This window comes from Heloderma suspectum, chromosome 6 (genome assembly GCF_057233095.1).
Source record: "Heloderma suspectum isolate Gila_16-S chromosome 6, 16-S_ref, whole genome shotgun sequence".
Taxonomy (NCBI): Eukaryota; Metazoa; Chordata; class Lepidosauria; order Squamata; family Helodermatidae; genus Heloderma; species Heloderma suspectum.
In genome coordinates this window covers 123887913-123909260 of record NC_139463.1, presented here as the reverse complement: position 1 = coordinate 123909260, position 21348 = coordinate 123887913, and the positions used below count along the sequence as shown (strand labels likewise).

At 46.5% G+C, this 21348-nt stretch overlaps 1 gene segment (V, D, J or C); it reads left to right on the top strand.

Moving 5' to 3' along the window:
* Positions 1 to 1720: 1720 nt before the first annotated feature.
* On the top strand, positions 1721 to 19461 carry LOC146342990 (immunoglobulin heavy constant gamma 2-like). The segment is given in 11 exon segments: positions 1721 to 1758; positions 4964 to 5074; positions 6870 to 7078; positions 10625 to 10969; positions 11579 to 11592; positions 11639 to 11942; positions 12779 to 12795; positions 13528 to 13909; positions 15868 to 15882; positions 18103 to 18239; positions 19340 to 19461. Coding segments are annotated over 11 exon segments (1659 nt in total).
* Positions 19462 to 21348: the final 1887 nt, after the last annotated feature.

Sequence of the window (21348 nt, the reverse complement as noted above, 5' to 3'; positions counted from 1 at the left end):
CGAGATGTTCCCACGAACACACTGGCATGTTTTTTGTGCTGGGGAATCAACAAGTAGGTAATGGTTTTGTCAAGCCCACGTGCCATAGCAGTGGTAAAAGCAAAGTAGAATGGAATGTGTTTACCATTTCTTCCATTCTTTTCATGAGTTACATATTCGGCTTCAAATTTTGCCATGGCTTTGGTTGCAAAGAATGGTGTAGGCCCTGTCTGCTGTATTTTAATCTATGTGTTTGTGTTGTGTAGTGTTTGTATTCACTGAGTGACCCCTGAGTGTGGTTATAGTGCAACTGAGTAGGCCAGGAGCCTTGGCTTTGCTCTTGTGTGTTGGGCAGTTGACAGGAGGAGATGCGTGGTGGCCAGCTGGAAGAGAGCTGGTAGCTGAAGGAATCCGTCCTCAGAAAGGAGCAAATGTTCCAGCCTGGGAGACCCTGATGGGAGTAAAGATGGAGGCCAGAGCTGGTTGGCCAGTGGAGGAGGAAGCCACGTTTCCTGACAGAGGCCAGCACCAGAAGGCTTCAAGTAGGGTCTGGTTAGAATGAACTTCAGCATGAGTCCATCACACGGAATCATCCTAGAATCCCGATGCAGCAGGAAGAGCTGGAGGAAGAGAAAGACAAGAGTACAACATGTATTTTGAGTTGTGAGCAAATGGTTGGGGTGGAATTTAGGGAAATCTGTCCTCATGGCAAAGCGATGAAAGTTTATTTAGTTCTGGGAGACTCTTCTACATATTAGGAAAGGAATCCACACATATTCAACCAAAACACACAGAAGCACTCTCAACTTTCAACAACAGCATGGAATGTTAATGGCCATTGTGCAAACCACAGATGTAGGAACTCATTTACAGAGAATAATGGTACTGTGAGCTGAAAGCACAGTTTACAAAGGGCGTCTTTGGTCCATGGATCAAAATGCCCTCCAGAAGAGCAAGTACCCAGGCATGTTAAAAGCATTGGAGTGGTCCATATGTCTTATCCAAATGTCTTACCTATGAAACAGAATTGATCCATGAGATATCTTTGTGCCATCTGATTAGTTGTATTGCCCTAGAAAACATACATTTTTCATGGAGTGCTTTTCCCTGGAGGCCCCGATGTGATATGAAATCTAACCACCACAGATCCCGTGTAATATAATGCAATTATGCGTCTCCTGCCCTTCATTTTTCAATTTTAGTGCTGATAAGAATGGAGGTGTGGCAGAGTAAAGACCACCCAGCACAAGAGAGGAAACATCTTGAAAGGTCGTAGCAATCTGAATTTCTTTGCTTTTCGGGAAATTCCACCTGCGAAAGTTCTGGCACAGCCTGAAAGGTGCATCTGGTATTTAATCACTACATGTTCTTATGAACGCATTGGTTTGTTCTTGTTTGATGTGTTTTTTGTTTCATGTGTTTATGTTCTGTAGCGTTTGTGTCCTGTGAGTGTGGTCACAATGCAACTGAATAGGCCAGAAGCCTTGGCTTTGCTATTGTGTGTCGTGCAGTTGACAGCTGGAGACGTGTGGGGGTCAGTTGGAAGAGAGCTGGTCGCTGGAGGGAACTGTTCTGAGAAGGGAGCGAGGCTTCCAGCCTGAGAGACCCCTGATGGGGGTAGGACTGGAGACTGGAGGCGGTTGGTGAGGGGAGAAGGAAGCCTCACTGTGTGGTTGTGGTGAAGCTCCAAGTGGGCAGCAGAGCCCGCACCGGAAGGCTTCAAGCAAGAGTCCCTCGCACTATGGTGAAAGCAGAGAAGCAGCATCCTAAAAGCCAGAGGTAGCAGGAAGGCAGAGGAAGACAGCAGCAGAGCATCTGTGTTTGGCTGAGTGCAATAGGCTGTGGTGGAGTTTAAAGAAAAGTGAGGGAGGAGCTGTTACAACTTCTTTAGTGCAGGGAGACGGTCCTGCATCTGAGGAATGATACCAAGCATATCTAACCAAAATACACAAAAGCAATCTAACTTGTTTTTGAAGAGTAACCCTTAATTCCTTCATGTTAAAAATCCAATTCATAAAAATCTTTATTTTGTTCATCTTTTGTCTCTAGCGGTGGTGTCCGTTCCATGCCTAGGTCATAGGAACAAGCTGCTGAGTTCCTTCAAGACGCAGAAGATTCATTTTGGGGGCAGTGCTTAACTTGTTTATAGTTGGGGCAGCATTCCCTAATTCTACGCTATGTCTGAGTAGTTGGTTAAACACTGCTTCACGGAACTCTGTAGAACCTAATCCCAAGGTTTAAGAAAGGGAATATATGTGATATCCATGTTGTTTCACCACACACCCCCACACCCCAGTTTCTGACTTCTGTCCCCACTCCTTTCAACTCCACAATGCTGTTTTCCCATGGAACTGAGCCCCATTGAACTCTACGGGGCTACAATGTGGGCAAGAACCTGCAGAAAATCAGAACTGCAAAGATATCCCTCCTTGATTCAGTGGGGCTCATTGCTGAAGGAACCTAATTCAACATGATGGAAGAACTGAAGACTTTCCTGGCTGTGTCATTGTCAAGCATTCCTCCACGTTGGTTGGGAGAGAAGGAAGAGTATACTCTGCAGGGATGAGCGATGCATCGAAATGAGCACCTTGTTTCTGCCCCGGCCTCTTTCACCCCACCTTTGCTCCATTTGCATTTCAATCACATGTGCCTACTCGGAACAAAGTCCCGCTAAGTACAATGGGCCATACTCCCAGGAGGTGCATACAAGATTTCAGCCTTGGCATATTATTAGTATTATTATGAGAGAGAGGACAACTTCTGGGTCTCATGTATGAATTTGAAAATGGGTTGAACTCATAACCCCAGCTTTGTTTTTTTATTAGATGTTGACATTGTGTAAGGTCCAGGCTGTGAGTGAGTTTGTTGCCAACTGAATAGTATCCGAAATTCACCTCCACCATCATAAATCCCATGAAATTCAATAAATAAAAAACCCAGTGTTTTTGTTGGGTGGGGGGAGGTTAAGGCCACCATCACTTGCCTGTTGCAAGGTTTCTCTCTGGATATTTTTTCTGTGCAATGGTTCCACAATGATCAGCCAGTGAACACTCAAGAATATTTATTTATTTCATTTCATTTCATTTCATTTCATTTCTATACTGCCCAATAGCCAAAGCTCTCTGGGCGGTTCACACAAATTAAAACCAAATGGCCCACAATAAAACAATATAAAATATACAGAACATTAAAACTACAATATAACAGTACAACCACAATAAAACCTAGCAGCAGTGCAGGAATTTAAAATACAGATTTAAAACATCAAAGTTAAAAGTCTAGAAAGCTAAAATGCTATTTTTTTAAAAAAATGCCCTTGCTTCCACTAGCATCTGTTTCCTTTCTCCCTTGACATGCACTCCCTTGACATGCACTTCCTTCCCCCTTCATCTCTCCCCTTCCTTCTCCCCCTTATCCGAGTCTTCCATATGTTCCATTGGTTTCGCTCCTCTTCTTGTGCCTTTTCCTTTTTCACAGAGGGAACTCAAGCAGGGTAATTTGATAGCTCAGTATCTCTGATCTGTTTAATAATGGAATTAAGGACACTTCGAGCAGGAGATGCCCTGGAGGTTCACAACGTCATCTAAAGGGCCCACGAACTGCCCCGAGTGAGAATCTCAATAGCAGGATAAACATTCTGTGTGAAGAAGCCCCCAGTCTACACATACACACACACACACACACACACACACACCCCTCCTGCCTTTCACTCGTTCGCTTGCTCACTCACTCCCAAAGAGTTAAGCCTAACTGTCCTGGGTTCTATTTAACACACCAAACACATATAAAAGCTAATATAGACTCCACACAACAAGCATTGTGATTTTGCCACAAGGACCTTTTAACCCTTTCAGCATTTTAAAGGTAAAAAGGTAAAGGTGTCCCCAACCAGTCGTGTCCAACTCTAGGGTGCGGTGCTCATCCCTGTTTCTAAGCTGAAGAGCCAGCGCTGTCCGAAGATGCTTCCGTGGTCATGTGGCCGGCATGACTGAACACCGAGGTGCACAGAACGCTGTTACCTTTCCCGCCGAGGCGGTACCTATTTATCTACTTGCAATGTCTTGCTTTCGAACTGCGAGGTTGGCAGGAGCTGGGCCTGAAGACGGGAGCTCACTCAGTCACGCGGCACCCGGGTCTCGAACTGCTGCCTGCCGACCTTCCGGTCTGCAGTTCAGCGTCTTAACCACTAAGCCACCGCGGCCCTGCATTTTACTGGGTGGCATATAGACGCCACCTTCAAATGGATACCCACTTGGATATCTGGTCCACTTTTGTTCAAGTCTATGTCTAATCGCTAGTACATTGAATTTTCGTATATATGCATTCCCTATGTATTCATTGCCATGGACGTATACATATGTATGTCTGCATTTTTTAAAAAGAAAAGAACAAGAACAAAGAAGCAGTGAGAGGTCTTCCTCATGCAGGATCTGCACAGAACTGGATGGACATTCCGCGCCAGTGGAGGTTCGCGGCCTGTGGGGGGAGGACCGGAGAAGGAACTGCCTTACAGTTCTGATGGAATAAATCTGACCAAGAAACAAAATTGGACTGACGTTCAATTTGGATGGATGTTCAATCAGAACGGGCATTGCAGATTTACACTGGTGCGCCAAGTACGCCCATTCCTGGATCTGGACAGCATAGCCCGTGCAGTCCGTGCACGTGTAGCCTCATACTTAGACTACTGTACTGTGCTCTGTGAGGGGCTGCCCTTGCCCCGGTCCCCAAGCTCCAGCCGGTGTGGAATGGAGCAGCTGAGATGCTCAGCGGAGCACCTGGACATACGCCTGCTACACCTGTGCTGAAAGAGCTGCCCTGCCTGCCTCTGAGCTACTGAGTGACGACCAAGGTTTCGTTGTTGACCTACAAAGCCCAAAGAGACTTGGCACCAGGATACCTAGCTGGCCGTCTTCCCTTGCACCTACCCCGCATCCCCTGAGACCTTCTGAGGAGGTTACTCTCCCTACTGGCCCTTCTGCAGACCCTGGAACGTCGCCAAGGAGCGGGACACAAGTGGGAGCTCCCGGGGGGGGGGGCAGCCGTCCTTTGGAACATTCTCCGACACGTGGTTGGGAGGCAGAAATGGTGGCAAGTGCGAAACACACCCATTCTCACAAGCTTGCCCTCACTTGCAACATGTTCTATCAGCCTGTGTTATTTTAAATATTCTTAATTTTAGATTAGGAGTTAATTTATCTTGTTTTTATCTTGCTCTGTTGTATTTGAATGCGAACACCTGAGGGATTTAAATATATTAGGCGGTATGAAAGTATTATAAATAAATAAATAAATAAATAAATAGGTATATAACTGGCCCAACCAGTTAAGGATTTAAAGGTGAAAACCAGTATTTTAAATTGGGCTCAAAACGCAGAGTGCTGTCCCAGGAGGCTGTTCCAAGTGGTCCGGAGCCTGGTTGGTCCAGCTGCTCCAGAACCGCTGGAGCATTCTAAGGCCTCCCGTGAGGCCTTGGCACGGCACTTTGCAGATAGAATTGATCGGATTAGGTGTGTTATTCTGTGTGCTGTGGATAGTTAGTGAGCAAGAGGCGGTCTGTGGCAAACCGGTTTTGTGGGATCGGTTCCAGCTTCTTCCTTCTGATGAAGTGGACAAGGTGCTTTCATCTGTAAGGCCGACCACCTGCTTACTTGATCCTTGCCCACCTTGGCTCATTATGAGCTGCAGAGAGAGGCTGGGTGAGGGGATCAGGGCGGTGGTGAATGCCACCCTTGAGGAGGGAGTGATGCCATCAGCCCTCAAGGAGGCAGTGATAAGACCACTTTTAAAAAAGCCCTTCTTGGATCCCCAAGTTCTGAACAACATTCGCCCAGTCTCAAATCTGCCATTTTTGGGCAAGGTGATTGAGCAGGTGGTGGCGATGCAGTTGAAGGCACACTTGGAAGAAACTGATTATCTAGACCCATTTCAGTCAGGCTTTAGGCTTGGGCATGGGACAGAAACGGCCTTGGTCACCTTGGTTGATGATATGAGGAGGGCTCTGGATAGGGGTGAATGCTCCTTCCTTGTTCTCCTCGACCTCTCAGCGGCTTTTGATACTGTTGACCACGGTATCCTCCTGGACCACCTGGAGGGGTTGGGCATTGGAGACACCGTATTGCAGTGGTTCCGGTCCTTCCTCTCTGGCAGGTACCAGAGGGTAGCCCTGGGAGAGGAGGTTTCGGACCCGTGGCCACTCACTTGTGGGGTGCCACAGGGTTCCATCCTCTCCCCGATGCTATTTAACATCTATGTGAAGCCGCTGGGGGCTATCATCAGGAGGTTTGGGGTGCGGTGTCATCAGTATGCGGATGACACGCAGCTCTACCTCTCGTTCAAATCTTCACCAAGGTTGGCCATAGTATCCCTGTCCAAATGTCTGGAGACGGTGAGTGGCTGGATGGGGAGGAATAAGCTGAAGCTGACCCCTGCCAAGACCGAGGTACTTTTGGTGGGAGACAAGAGGAGGTTGGGGGATGTTGACTTGGTGTTGAATGGGGTACGGCTACCCTTGGAAGACCAGGTCTGCAGCCTGGGGGTCATCTTAGACTCCCAGCTGCCCATGGAGGCTCAGGTGTCAGCTGTGAGCCGGACAGCGCTGATTAAAGGCAGCCACCGGCAAGATCACATCACTCCAGTGCTGAAGGAGTTGCACTGGTTACCAGTTGTTTTCCGGGCCAAATTCAAGGTGTTGGTTTTGACCTTTAAAACCTTATACGGTTCCAGCCCAGCTGGAAGGAGCATACAAGGAGCGCCTGCAGCAACACCAGACAGGCTGCTCAATAAGATCAGCCTCGGATGGCCTTCTCTCTGGCCCATCAGCCAGGACAGCTAGGCACTTCCCAGCAGGGCAGGGCAGGGGGTTCAGCCTGCTACCTGGCTCTCCACAGCTACGGCCACTTGAAACTGCAGGGGGAGGAGCATTACTCGCCATCAGAAGCCAGACTCCTCGGAGCAGTCTCCAGAGCCAAGACCGCAGGAGGCAACCAGCCCCATCTTGCCCTCTTCGCCACAATGCAGACCAGCAGCATCTTCCTCCTTTGGGGATCCCTTGTCCTTGGAAACAGCCTACCATTGACCGCTCGCCAAGATGCCACAGGTGGGATCACCCTCCTTCCCTTCCCTCTCTGACTTCTCAGCTTCTCCCGCAGGCCTCACGTTAAAAGCCAACTCAGGCCCTCAGGTTTATTCCTGCTGGAAAGCTGGTCCCCTCTGCTCCCACCTTCCTCCCCCTTCCCACAGAGATTTCTGCCAGAAAGGTGCCAGAAAGAAGTGATCTTTTTACATATCCTGAAAATGTCCGCAAGTCTGGTGAAAAACTGAGGAAGAAAGGCCGATTTAAATATCAAAGGCAAAAAGTTAAACTGAGATACAAAATGGCGACCGCTTTAGTCACAATTTCGGAAAAAGCCAACAAATTTTCACCCAGAACAACGATGGCTTTTTATTCTTCTTGTATTGGAGTTGGTGGAAGAACAATTTTTCTTCCAAGTTCTATGTCACGTAGTTTTTAGAATAAGCTTTTTTACATGTAATGATAGTCAAGGGACTAATATTAAGCCAAGCTCAGTCACTCGCTCTCCCTCCCCTCTCACAGCTGACTCAGGATGTTAAGAGTTGGGGAAACTGCCATTGACCACAGAGCATCAGGGCTGCTGGGAATGACTAGCAGACAATCTTCCCAATTTAGAATTTAAAATGGAACAAGTTGGAGTTGGTTGTACACATTAATTAGGGTTTTTTTTTATTACCACCAACTGTTGGGGTCAAATGTCTTCCACCATAGTTTGCCTGTCTTTTTCCATTTTTCTTTGGAACACAGCGATTTGCTCTGTTTGCTTGACCAGCTTTCAAATCTGCATGCAAGAGGGTTGTAAGCAGGATGCAGGATACTTGCAGCTACAGATGGTGCTAAAATAAGGGGAAGTGAGAACTAGCAGAGCTAAAAATGGGCACACAACCCTGAGATGTGGTCTATGCTGGTGCCACATGGTGCCTGAGACAAAGAGACAGATCTTGATCTACAGTTAATGCTGGTATCTCAGGAAATGTGCTTACAAAGCTTTAACTTCAGTGATTGTTGGTCTGGCCCTTTGATTTGGCCTTGCTACTTCTGAATATTTATATTTTATTATCTATTTAAAAACTTTTTGTCCCATCATTTGTCAAAACGCTTGAAGATGCCTAAAAACAATTTTTAAAAAACTATTAAAACTACAGAAACTTAAACAACAGATAATAAAACAGTAATCAAAATGCACCCAATAAAACTTTAAAAATAGCCTGATGCACAAATTTCATGGTTAAATTTTTTTTGCCACAATTTTATTTCCACATCTGCTAAAGTATCCAGGCTACTTAAAGAAGGAGGGGGCAGCCCTAAGTTAAAAAAAATAAAAATGGCATGCTTTTGTGTGTCAGCTCTAGCTGTTTACAGTTGACAAGCTATGGATTCATGCAAGGTGGTTCTTCAGAATAAAAGTCCACAGCCCCTGGTCTTCTACCTTATGGGTAAGAGCTTTAGCCCTCCAAATGGGCCACAAAACATACTGGTTTCTCAAAGCCTACACTTCAGTGGCTGAAATTCCTACCCACTGTCTTAAAACCCCTCCGACTTCTACTGATTCCTTCCACATGCCTCCTTCTCACAGACAGTAGCTGGCCATACACCCCATTCATTAGCATGGTGTACAAAATAACATGTCTCTCATATGGCTCTATATTTGGTTTCACATGATAACTTTGTGGGGAAATACCTGTACTTGCCTGAAACTGCAATCCTATGGAGAATTACTTGGTGTTGACCCATGAATTCAACGGGATGTACTTCTGAGTGAACCTTCATAGGACTTTGCTGTTCAGCAGTGTTGACTGAATTACAGTGCAATCCTGTTCAGGTTTACTCAGGCTTAAGTCCCATTGTGTTTACTGAGGCTTACTCTTAATTATGTTTAAGATTGCAGCCTTAGAGTTTAATTCAGAACTAGAGATGTACAAAACTATGATGTTCTATGACTAGAGATGTATGACTAGAGATGTACATTCAGAACTAGAGATGTACAAAAGTCACTTACCTTTTTGAAGGGTGACATTCATGGTGGGGGGGGGAGGTGCTCCGTCCCTCTCCCCGAAATTCTCTCCGGCCAGCTCCACTCTGCAGAGATTCCACAGAGCCGCCGGCCGGGGTCGCCCACAGCCAGACATCCAGCCGCTGGGCAGCCTGCAGGGACACAAATGGCGGCTGCCGTAGCCGCCGCCATTTGCGTCCCTATATTTTGCTGCGATAGGCTACGTAAATATTTATGTAGCCTATCACAGCAAAAAACAAAAACAAAAACAGCAAACACAAATGGCGGCCGCTACAGCGGCTGCCGTTTGCATTCCCTTTTTTCCCGCCGTTTTAGCCTATTATTATTATTATTATTATTATATATTATTATTATTATTATTATTATTATTATTATATTACGTAGACTATTACGGCAACAACAACAAAAGGAACGCAAATGGCGGCCACGACGCCATTTGCGTTCCTTTTTTTTTGTCGTAATAGCCTATGTAAATATTTATGTAGGCTAAAACGGCAGGGGGAAAAGGGAACGCAAATGGCGGCCGCCGTAGCCGCCACCATTTGCGTTCCCTTACTTTTCCGTGATAGGCGACGTAAATACGTACGTTGCCTATCACAGCTTCCGCAGGGATGCAAATGGCGTCCCTAAGTTAGCCATAATAGGCTACGTAAGTATTTACATAGCCTATCACAGCTACATGGATGAAGCGAATGGCGGCCGCAGACGTGGCCGCCATTCGCAAGTTAGCGCGGACGGCAGCAGGTAGGTCCTCCTTTCCAGGCCCATTTCGCAGGGGGGGGCTTCGTTCCACCACGGATTTCGGGGGGCCGAATGCACTGGCATTCGACCTCACCAAGATCCATGGCAGAATTCTCTGACATCCCTAGAACTGTATTTTAAGGGGATTTGTTGAGATCTCCCCCATCGTTTTAGTTCTTGCAGTGCTACCAACATTGCATTCTCTACACACAGCAACTTTCTTAAATAAGTATTTATCTATTTTGAAGAGAAGGAATGGATGCCTTTGGCAGGCATGATCTCGTTTTAATTGTTACTAACAGTCTCTGGTATGATAACCAGCGAGATGACCAGAGATCTGGGTCTTCTTTGGGCCTAATAGCTGGGGGAAAACTGCCCTCTTTTGTGCTGTGGCCAGCCAAGTTCAGCTTGACAGTTTTGGAAAATAAGTGGATTTTGTGCAGAGGTTCAGAAAGGAAAGGGGTATTAGCTTGATAAACACAGAGAGAACAAGGGTGCTCCATGCCTCTGGAGCAGGGTGCCAAAAGGCAGGTGAAGAGGGAATAGGAGAAGCATCAGGAACCAACAGCAGATGAATCAGAGGCCAATCACCTTCCAGTCTGCCAGCGAGGTCGATACTTCCATCCATGTATCGTAAGGCTGGAGTATTCCCTTCTCCACCACCACCATCACCACCACCCCCGTTATATTTATCTTTGTCTAAGAGGGTAATGTTGAATGGGAGGACAGGTCATTAGAAGCCAGGAGATGAGGTGCACCCTGCATCATCAAAAGATGGGCATTTATAATCCCCCGTATACCTCTTATCCCTTCAGCCTGCAGTTCAAGTCCAAAGGTGGCCCCTGAGGTCCAGCTGTTCCACTCCCCCTGCAGCCGTGACTCTGGTGATGCCACCATTGAGCTACTGTGCGTGATCTCAGGCTTCTTCCCCAGGGAAGTGAAAGTAGAATGGTTTTCAGGCGATCAAGCTACCTTGGAGCCCGTAGTCACTCAGAAGCCCAGGAAAGATGCTGAGGGTCACACCTTCAGTACCACCAGCACAGTCAACGTTAGCCAGGGGGACTGGCTGGCTGGGAATATCTACTCCTGTCAGGTGACGCACACAGCGATGAAAACCAAGGTGAACAGCAGAGTCAAGAAATGTGAAGGTAATAACTATTGTCTGGGTTGGGTCTTGGTTTGTATAGGTGGGTGTGGACTGAAAATGGAAAGGTAAGGAGGATGCAAGAAGGGAGGGCTACTTCTGGATTACCGAGGGCCATCTCAGCTGCTACTTATTTCATAATCCCTTCCCATCATCCAGAAATGCTTCAGGTGTGGGCCTTTGGGATTCAGAAGTGTTTTCCCTATCCCACTGTCCCCCTGCCACACATGCTCTTGCTGTCTCCTCCATTTCTCTGGAACTTGAGAGACTGACCCAGTCGAAGGCAGGGCTGTGCTGGTGTCATGCAGGAGCGTACTGCCCCAGGTTTCCTTTGAAAAGGATTTTTTTCCCCTCACGCTCAGGCGCTAGTCATTGTCAGCAGGTGTGGAGTTCTTGTTCCGCCTAACTCTGCTGAAACAAACACTTTTGCTAAAGGGATACAAACTCATCTAATAGCAAAACACCAGGACTACACAGCTGGGTGGAGCCTGGACTGCTGGAATCCTGCTTTCAAAGGAAGAAAGGGGATGCACAGGAAATCTGGAGTGCTCTAGTGGGGGGGGGGCTGAACTGGCTAAGCCATAAGAAAGCAGATTAGGACAAGATTTTGTAAACTGGATGAGAGGAAGGTGTATGGGGGTTGGGGAGACGAAGGCCTTGACATGGGGCTTTTGCTTCCTCAGAGATTAAAATGTTCATCCTGCGCCCAACCCCCACTGACCTTTATTTGGAAAAGCAACCAAAACTCACCTGCGTGGTGACTAGCCTGGAGAGTGAGTCTGGACTGGAAGTGACCTGGTCACGGGAGAAATCAGGAACCCTGCGCCCTGAACCAAGAGTTACGAAAGAGGAGCTGAATGGCACCATCACTGCATCCAGCTCTGTGATCATCCCTGCCACAGACTGGTTGGGAGGGGAGACTTTTACCTGCACAGTGCAACATCCAAGCTTGCCTCTGCCCAAGAATGTCAAGATTAACAAGAAGAAAGGTAAGTGGGAAGCCACGTTGTTCTACGCCCTGTAGCTGGTGGTGCTCATTTCCCAGCAGCCTCCTTGGAAGGGAAGAGGGAACTGAAAATGCATTGAAAGAGAGCCCCGTTTGGAACACAGGCAATTCACCGTGGGCAACAAGGACTAGAGACGCATCATTTTTTCAGCGTGTTGCAAGTAGCCTGATCAGAGCATCATTACCTATGGTTTGCGCCATCATCCCACTGTCACCTCTGTTCACGGGGTTTTGTAGTGCTTTAAAAACGTGCAAAGCCTGTTTTATGACTGGGATGAAGACAAGGAGTGTGTGTATAGCACAGGTAATGATGCCTCTATTGTGATATCTTCCATGCTCATAAAAACGATTCTCCATCTTCAGTCCGAGGCAACAACTTTCCATCTGATTTATGATCACTTTTACTCAGCACAGGCTGATCTAGATGAACTATTGTTCTGATTTTGAATGAATCCGTTCTTGATGCTGTGTGACTAGGGCCTTGGACACAACATTTAAGCTGCCACATGGGTGGTTATGAGTGGAAACTCTGCAGAGGCATTTCAGTTTACCAGCCATTGTGCAAATGTTTCTCTACAAGCTTTGAAAGATATTAACCATGCTCACTTTTCATGAGTCCTCCCTACAGCTGCTTAAAGAAACCAATTATGTCTCAGAGACAGCCTGGGAAAATAGGCTGTGTGAATGTACTCTTAAGGGCACAATCCTATGGATGTTTAGACAGAGAAAAGGCCTTCAACTCCCAGCATTCCCCAGCCAGCATAGCTGCCTGGGGACTACTGGGAGTTGTAGGCCTCTTCTCTGTCTAAATATCCATAGGATTGCACCCCAAATCTGTTAGTGCTCTTACATATTCATCCATCTCAGTGAAGCACTACATGTCAAGAGATCTTCTAGTCCATTCAAGACACATTCAGACATCACATTCCCAGCCCTCCGAACTATGGTTTGGAGGCTCAGGAAAGGGCAATGTGTATGTATGCTCCCTTTCATTTATTCCTCCCCTCTCACATATGACTGAATAGAAGACTTCCCGTCTTCCTCAAACTAAAGTTTGCCATGGCGGCCAAACTGTAGTTGACGTGGTCAATTTAGACAGGGGCTACTATAGGATCAAACCTTGAGCGCTCAGCCTGTTACTCATTCACAATCTTCTGAAGTTTAGGGCACAATCCTATGCATGTTTAGACAGAAAAAAAAAGTCCTACAATTCCCAGCATGGCTGGCTGGGGAATTCTGGGAGCCATAGGACTTTTTTCCATCTAAACATGCATAAGATTGCACCCTTAGAACCTAAACCACAGTTTAGAAGACTGGAATGTAAGGTCTAAATGCAGCTCATATTTTTAACTTGATTTGCTTTAATAAACATCCAACAGTGTTGTCACTGAGGCTGCTGGACATAAAGAACATGAGGAACAATCCAGGGCACACCTTCCTGGAGAAACCTGGCAGGATTACCTATAGCAGATTCCTTTGTTCATGAGAACACTTAATAGAGAGCCCTCCATCTCCTCCCTTCAAGATCCCTTTTACCCACATTGTTTCCACTGTTTTTTTGGCCCCAGATGAATAACTGTACCTTTCTCCCTTTCTACCACACTTTACTTCTCTACACACAAGGTGACAGCACAGCCCCAGCGGTGTATCTCTTCCGCCCCCACCACGATGAGCTGAACTCTAACGGCCAACATGTCTCCATCACTGCCCTAATCAAAGGATTCAAACCCAACTATATCTCCTTGATATGGCTCAAGAGTGGCAATCCCATGGCTGCAGACGACTATATCAGCACCCCAGCCTTCAGTGATGGTGATGGTACCTATTTCATGTTCAGTAAACTGAAGGTCCCCAAGGTAGATTGGAACAGAGGTGATTCCTACACCTGCATGGTTGTCCACGAAGGCCTGTCACTGAAGTTCATCCAAAGGAGCATTGACAAACTCCATGGTAAAAAATGAAGACGGTCCTCATCTAGAGTTGCATCCCCTTCATCCTACCCGAGAATGTTCTCTCTAACGTTGTTAGATTGAATCCTTGGTAAATATGCATGCGTGTGTGCCAATGGCTGAATAAAAGAGAAGTCACCCAAAGGCTCAGCACACAGCTATCCATTATTGCGGTCTCTTCCAGGACACTGTGTCTTTGTGGGGTGGGAGGATGTGTTCCATAATGGAGAGGGAAATAGGATTAATCTCTGAAAAACAAAATGCCATGGTTTAAGGTTGGTAGCAGAGGGGTGTGTTTCCCATTATCACAGCTGTATCCCATTTTTTTCAGGGAGGAGGTCAGGGATCAGGTTATCCCATGCTAGCCTTACAGCAACTGTGTTAGGTGAATCAGGAGTCAGAGAGAGTGATTTGTCCCAAGTCAAGTCACCCAGTGAGCTTCATGGCTAAGTGGTGATTTGACCCCAAATCTCACACACCCTTCCCTGGTCCAAGTCTAGCATTCTTCACACTGCCTACCCTCTACGCATGCTCAGAAGCATGATCTCCTTTTTACTGTAGGATGTGTGGAATTCAAGAGTGAAGGAGCTGCTGCGACGTTAGTCCGAGAGGTTTATATGTAAGCTTCCCCCACGGAGGGCTACACACACAGGTTCCCCCACACAGCCTCCAAGAGTCAGCCCTGATAAGCTCCATCTTAAATGAAACCGCAACTGGGGAGGCAGGACAGAGCATAGGAGGATCCGAGGTGCTGAAGTGGGTGCAGCAAGAATGCGTATAGATACATAGCAGCTTGAGAGGCAGCACACGTGTGCGCACGCGCATGCACACACAGAGTGATGTCCGAAAAGCCCGAAGGATACCTGACATAATGGTGGATAAACATGATTTAAACATTCCTATCACATTCTCAATCATAGAAAGGCAGGCGTTATTCAGTCATTTGAATGTTCTGGGTACCCATACATACACATGCCCACAGAGAATCTCCATATCACAAAACCAACAGAAAATCATCTTGCTGCTATTTTTTTTCTCCCCCCCCCCCCCCGCCTCAAATTAATATAAAACATAAGATATACAGAACTGGCTGTAGAGCTAGGCAAAACAAAGCAAAAACCGGAGAAGTTTTTCTCTGGACAAAATGGCGGAGTGTATGTTTGGGAAAGCTGAGCAGAAAAAGGAAAAGACAGGCGGAAAGAAAATCTAAACTTCTTCTTGGGCGGGTTCTTACCAGGGAAGTGGTGGTGGCTGCCCACCCCCACCCGCTTCTCTCTTAGCTTGATTTGCTTCGCCATCACAAGTCGCAACAGAGCTGCACCCATTGGCAGCCTGGTGAGCTGCCATGTTTGCTCACAACAGATGGATGCCTTCCTTGGAATGACACCATGGCACGATGGAACATCGTTCCAGTGACATGGTTGGGAGAAAAAGATGGTGATGCCTTATCACTTCCACTAAGCCCCTGCCCCCAGGAGTTACTAAGAATTTTTGCAACCTCCCCCAAAAGAATTTGCCAGGATGGCCACTCCAAAGTCCCTGCCTGAGAGTGGGGCAGCAAATTTGATTGTCTCTTCTAGCCCACAGCTAACTGTGCCACGCCCACATCAATTTTTCATCTTGCCCAGTGCTGTCCAGCCTGGGTCACTGCGGCTTCTTCACCATCTTCTGTGCTTATAGATGGCATTACACATGTTCATGGTGGATGGGTATAGCAACAAGTCTTATCCATAATAGTGACTCGGAACTTCTATGTTCGGAGGCATAATACCTCTTAATGCCACTTGTTTCAGGACATGCAACTGGTTGTTGTTGTTGTTGTTGTTATTATTATATAATAATTTCTTTTCCATACCGCCCTATAGCTGAAGCCCTCTGGGCAGTTTTCAACCATTCATAAAACGTACACCAGCATTATAAAATACAACATAATAAAAACAGGCTAAATTTTTAAGACAGAAAAATTAAAACAATGTAAACATCGAAAAGCAATTTCAGTAAAGAATATAGGGTAGGGTTTTAGTCCTCATGCTGTGCTTGTGGGACTACTGTTGCCCGCTGTTGGAAACAGAATGCTGGACGAGATGGACCCCTGTTCCAGTGTAGCTGGGCTTGTCTTTTGCCAAGGTCCCAGACATGGGGCTTTCCCAGGCCAGCATACCAGAGAGCCTTTTAACTCTGCCTGCCAAAGACTGAGCCTGGGACTTCATACATATTACCTTCTATGAAAGAAAGAAAGAAAGAAAGAAAGAAAGAAAGAAAGAAATTCAGTCCAGTTCACAAAGCACTCAGGCCAGATTAATGGGCTTCTCAACCCTTGTTCCCTGCTGCCCCAAAAGACAAGATTAGATCTAATGGGTGTAAATTACAGGAGGGTAGATTCTGATTGAACATTAGGAGAAACTTTTTGATGGCAACAGGAGTTCAACCATGGAACTAATTACCTAGAGGGGTGGTGGGTCTCCCTTGCTGGACGTCTTCAAACACAGGCTAGAGCCCCATCCTTAAAGGACACTGGGAACTGCAGCTTAGTGACACAAGTGAGAAGTCCCTTCCCCTTCACAGACCTGCACACATCATGACAGTCAAACAGACTTACAAGCGGTCTATATTTGTAGTGAAGACATGCTCAAAAATTCTGTGGAAATAACAGTTTCCCTGAAGGAGTCTGAGAACTCTGTCTCTGATACAGACAGCAGGAGCCCCAAATATGAATGATGATGAGAGTTTGGTAGAATATGTGCAAGAAATAAGCAGCTGGGCAAAGAGTGCCAATGGATGTAGAATGACACAGCCTCAGACATAGAGTGGCGTAAACATTTCCCCCCATTCATGAGCAAGGCTAGAAACATTATAGGTGCATAAAGCTTGACTTTGGAGCCTAAGAATACGGGTACTTCTTGCTTTTGAAAAAATGCAATGGAGTATGATAGAAAACTATTTGGGTCTGATGGAGCAAAAACAGAGAAGGGGAGAGGAGGCACAAAAACAACCTAAAATATATACATACACATAGATGTATGTGCATACACTAATTCACAGAAACATATACACATACACACATTGATTTTGCTGTATTCATATGGAGAGGACGTGGCCAGCTGTTATTTGGGGACATTCTTTAGAAGCCACAATTGGTAGAGAGATACTACTTGGATGGCAAAGTTCAGGCCAGTCATAGGTTTTTCAGTGCCTTAGATGCAGCCTGTCGACTTCGCACACTCTTACCCACCAGCTTGGCTTCTTACACCGCCCTTATCTAATACTTGGTTACTCCTAGCCTAGCGTTGACCATTGGTCTGTTTAGTGTTTAGTGTCACTGTTGGGTTTGGTGGGATTACACTCAGATTCAAATCCTGCTCAAGCATGAAGCTCTCTGCGTGGCTTTCTACGGCATCATTCCCTCACAAGATAGGCTCGCTAAGGAGGAGGTAAAATCACAAGGTTTCTGCAGGATTATTCCGTCCAGTCATTTTCAGTACCTCATTGACACCATCAAGTCTAGGATGGACCTGTCATGTAGTAAATCGAGAAAGGAATGGTTTTCAGCACCTGTGCAAAAAGACGTTCCTCACTTTCTCAGTAATGTTGGGGGAAAGGATAGCAAGTGACAGTCTAGAGACAAGTTGACAGTCTTGTTCATCTCATCAGAAATAAGCCAAGAAGGATTGGGAAATTTGTACCAAGGCACTGTGACACTAGAAACAGAGCGAGCCCTCTCAGCTGAGTAGAGTGAATTTGTAGGCCTAGACCGAAACGTCACAGGGGAGAAACGTAGAAAGAACCAAGTTGCCATAAGACAATTTAGTTGTTATATAGGCCCAAATGAAGTTGCAGGTGTCCACTTCATTCACATACATGCGCTGCATGATAAGTTTGACACAGAACCAACGAGGAAGCATTACTGTGAACCAAGTGTGCACGTGCAAGAGTATCCGGCACCTGTATACCATTAAAGATAAGAAGAGATTGCAACACAAGTAGATAGAATCCATTGGCCCAGGTAAATTTCCCATGGAAATCTGTGACTCTTCCAAAGGTACAATTTTTTTGCAGTGGTTTGCAGATCCCTATGTAAGAGTTCAGAATGCTTCAGGAATGGATAGATGCTATTTATGGTTCAGTGGCCAGAGGGAATCCTGGGACATTTTACATTCCTTAAGACCGTGAGTGAGATCTCTTTCTCCCCCACAGTGATACTGGTGTCAATGGAAGTTGAAGGAAACAACGAGCAAGAGGAGGAACTGGAAACCCTATGGGCCACCATCTTGATTTTCTTCGTTCTCTTCCTCTTCAGTGTCTGCTATAGTGCCACTGTGACATTGTTCAAGGTGAGTGGAAAGGGAGGGGACTTAAGTGCATTTGGCAGTGGGAGGCAAGAAAGAAGGGAGAAAGCAAAAACTGGGACAAATGCTGAAAAGTTTGTATCATTCATTGGCTGCTGCGGAGGATGGAGAGGAATTGTGTTTTTCTTTAACCTCCCAGCCTGCTCTATTGCCCCTTGAACAGACCACCATGGGCCCCCAAATTTGGAAACCTCCAGTAAAGTGCTACGACTCTGAATGTTCTATTTGGCCTCCAGAGCCTCCTTATTAAACCCCCTTTATTTTATTTTATTTTTTAAAAAACCTCAGTATTATCTGCTGATCAGTCTGGTTCACTTGTTATTAATTGATTTGATTTGATTTGTATCCTGCCTTTCTACCAAGAAAAATGGCATTCAAGGTGGCCATTGTTAATCTGAGTTGGCACTGATAAGCAGGGTGAGAAAGATCCACAGCTATAATTAAAAAGCAAAATTTAATTTCTTTAAGGAAATCACAATTTACATGGCATTTTAAAGCAGAAAGAAGAAAATATCTAAAATGGCAAAATCATTAAAAATAGGAAATACAGGATAACTTCAGCAAAAGAGCTGTTTATACTGCACAGTCTTGTGTGTGATAGCCGCCAGCCTTTGCCTAAAAAGGAAGTTCTTTGCTCAGGGTATTTTCAAAATGGAGCCAGTGGTAGAATCTACACTGGAGAAACTGAACGATAGAAAACGACTAGAGAAGCTATTTTGAGAAGTGGAGAGGGAGAGGCTCGGGGCTCTAGAAAAAATAATGTCACTCATCCGATTAAGCTGCTCAACTTTAAAAGCCACCCAACCTTTATCACCGCAGGTGTTTCTGCGTAGCAATAACCATCGCGCTCCATAGAAACACCTCCATTGTGGCAAATATTCCATTGAAGTGTTCTATTAAAAGTTAGAGCAACTCAGTTTAGAGGTGTCTGTGTCTGTGTGTTTGGAGAATGAAGTTTAGGAAGAGGAGGGCAGGTGCACAGAAATATATACACTGAGGCCCATGTACGGCAAAAGGAAGGAAGACGGAGGGAGTTTGTAACAAATGTCTCTCCTTCTATGTTCCACTCTCTTCACCCCTCACAGGTAAAATGGCTTTTCTCCACTGTGATGCACCAGAAAAAGCAGCCTGCGGGCCCTGAATACAAGAACGTTATCCCACAGACCATGTAGGAGCATTTTCCCCGCCCCCCATCTTCAAAGGTGCAAAGAGCAAGTCACTGATTGGAGTGGCACCTTCATCTCCCGTGTGAATACCCCAGGCGTTGTCTCAGTGGCCCTCTCCTTGCCCCCACCCCTCCTGCACCCTCTGTCTTCCATGATAAGTGATGAGGATGCATCATGAGGGGGAGACAATTGTGCCCAACCCTGGAACATGGCTCATCACTAGGGCATGTGTTGAGACAGTGCCTTCAAGAGGAAACACTCTCTGGTCCTGTAGCCAACTGGTTTCCACCAACAGTCAGAAGCAGCCCCTGCTCCCATCCAGCCTGTGGTTGTATGAGGAGTGGATACACATCTACAGCCCTGAAGAAAACAACCCTGTGAACTACCCCCAGGGGCTTATTTCCACCCCTCCCTGACTTTTGGGCCTCCCACGCTCCCCACACACCCCATCCTGCCATGTGACATCCAGTTTGTGGAATAGTCTCCCCAAAGATCTGCGGTGGCACTTGTTTTACTAGTTTGGGGGCACCACCTGAAGACATATTATATATGTAAAAATAGAAAGGCAAATAAAGAATTCAACACCTTTTAAAGCTGTAAGACCCTGAAAACCCAATATTGTGTCAGCAAGCATGCCTACATGACTCTTTTGTCACCTTTGCTTAAGACCATCACCAAAATCCCACTGGCTGTCTTGCTCACCTGGACCTATGAAAGCCAGAGATATGTACCCATCAGCTCCCATCCTTTCCTCACATCAGGAAAGAAAGAGAACCCCATTGTCTTCTTTCTTCCCTTAATGTATAACACCTAAAAATCCATTTTCCAACATCCTCGAGTAAACTCTCCCACACTGGAGGCGTTCAAGACGAGGCTGGACAGCCATCTGCCAGGGATGCTCTGACTTGGATTCCTGCATTGAGCAGGGGGTTGGACTCGATGGCCTTGTAGGCCCCTTCCAACCCTACTATTCTATGATTCTATGATCTTGGAAAAAAGATGTTTTGTTTTATTCTGATTACTACATCCTGAAAGAAAAAGGATAAAAACAGCAACCCAAATTCATAGAACAAGTAGTGAGGGAGAGAAGGAAAGAGAATTCCTTCCATCCTTTGTGCTCAGAAGAGCAATCCCCCTTCTCCCTTCTTTCTCCCCTTCTTTCCCTGAGAAGGAACTCAACAGAGCTTCCCATCACTCTGCAAGTCCATACTTCTCCCACCCCGTCCCCTCCATGGTGGCCTGCCTAAGCCTCTTGGGCACGAGAAATGGAGACTGTCAGGAGCTCTCTGGCGGCTTCTCCCAGTAGATTCCAAGAGCCAACTCAAGACACAGACGAAAGGATTTCTTTTCAAAGCTTTAATCCTTTTACAACTTAATGACTCTTTCAGATGCTAATCATCAGCGACTAAAGCAAGGAACAGCAGGGTACCCTAAGCTTCAAGTAGGCAGTTGATCCCCATTTGAAGGAGAGTCACTTGAAGACCCAGAACTTATGGGCTAGGGAGAGATCCTCCCTCTTTCCCTTGGGTCCATGGGAGGCGGCCGTTGCTTGCGCTCCAAACGGGCGCTACGCCTCCTTTCCGCGCCATCCATCGCTCGTCACTCTTTGCGTCTGTGTCGAGCGTCTAAGAAGCCCCCCTCCCGCACTCCCTCACTGCCAGGGTCACTCTCTATCTCAGGAATGCTGGCAGGAGGAATCTCTGCCAGGTGCTGAGCCTGCGAGGGATGAGCTGGCCCCTCTCCCATGGATAGCTGTTCCTCCTCAGAATCCGAACTGCTCTGAGGCTCTCTGGGCTCAGTTTCCACCCTGACAGAGAGCTTGCAGGAGTTCCGGCACTACCAGCCTTCTGCTTGCCCCTGCTGCCGGCCTGCTTGGATGTGGGGGCCTCTTCCCCGAGCAAGGCCGATTGGTGCTGCCTCCTGAAGTG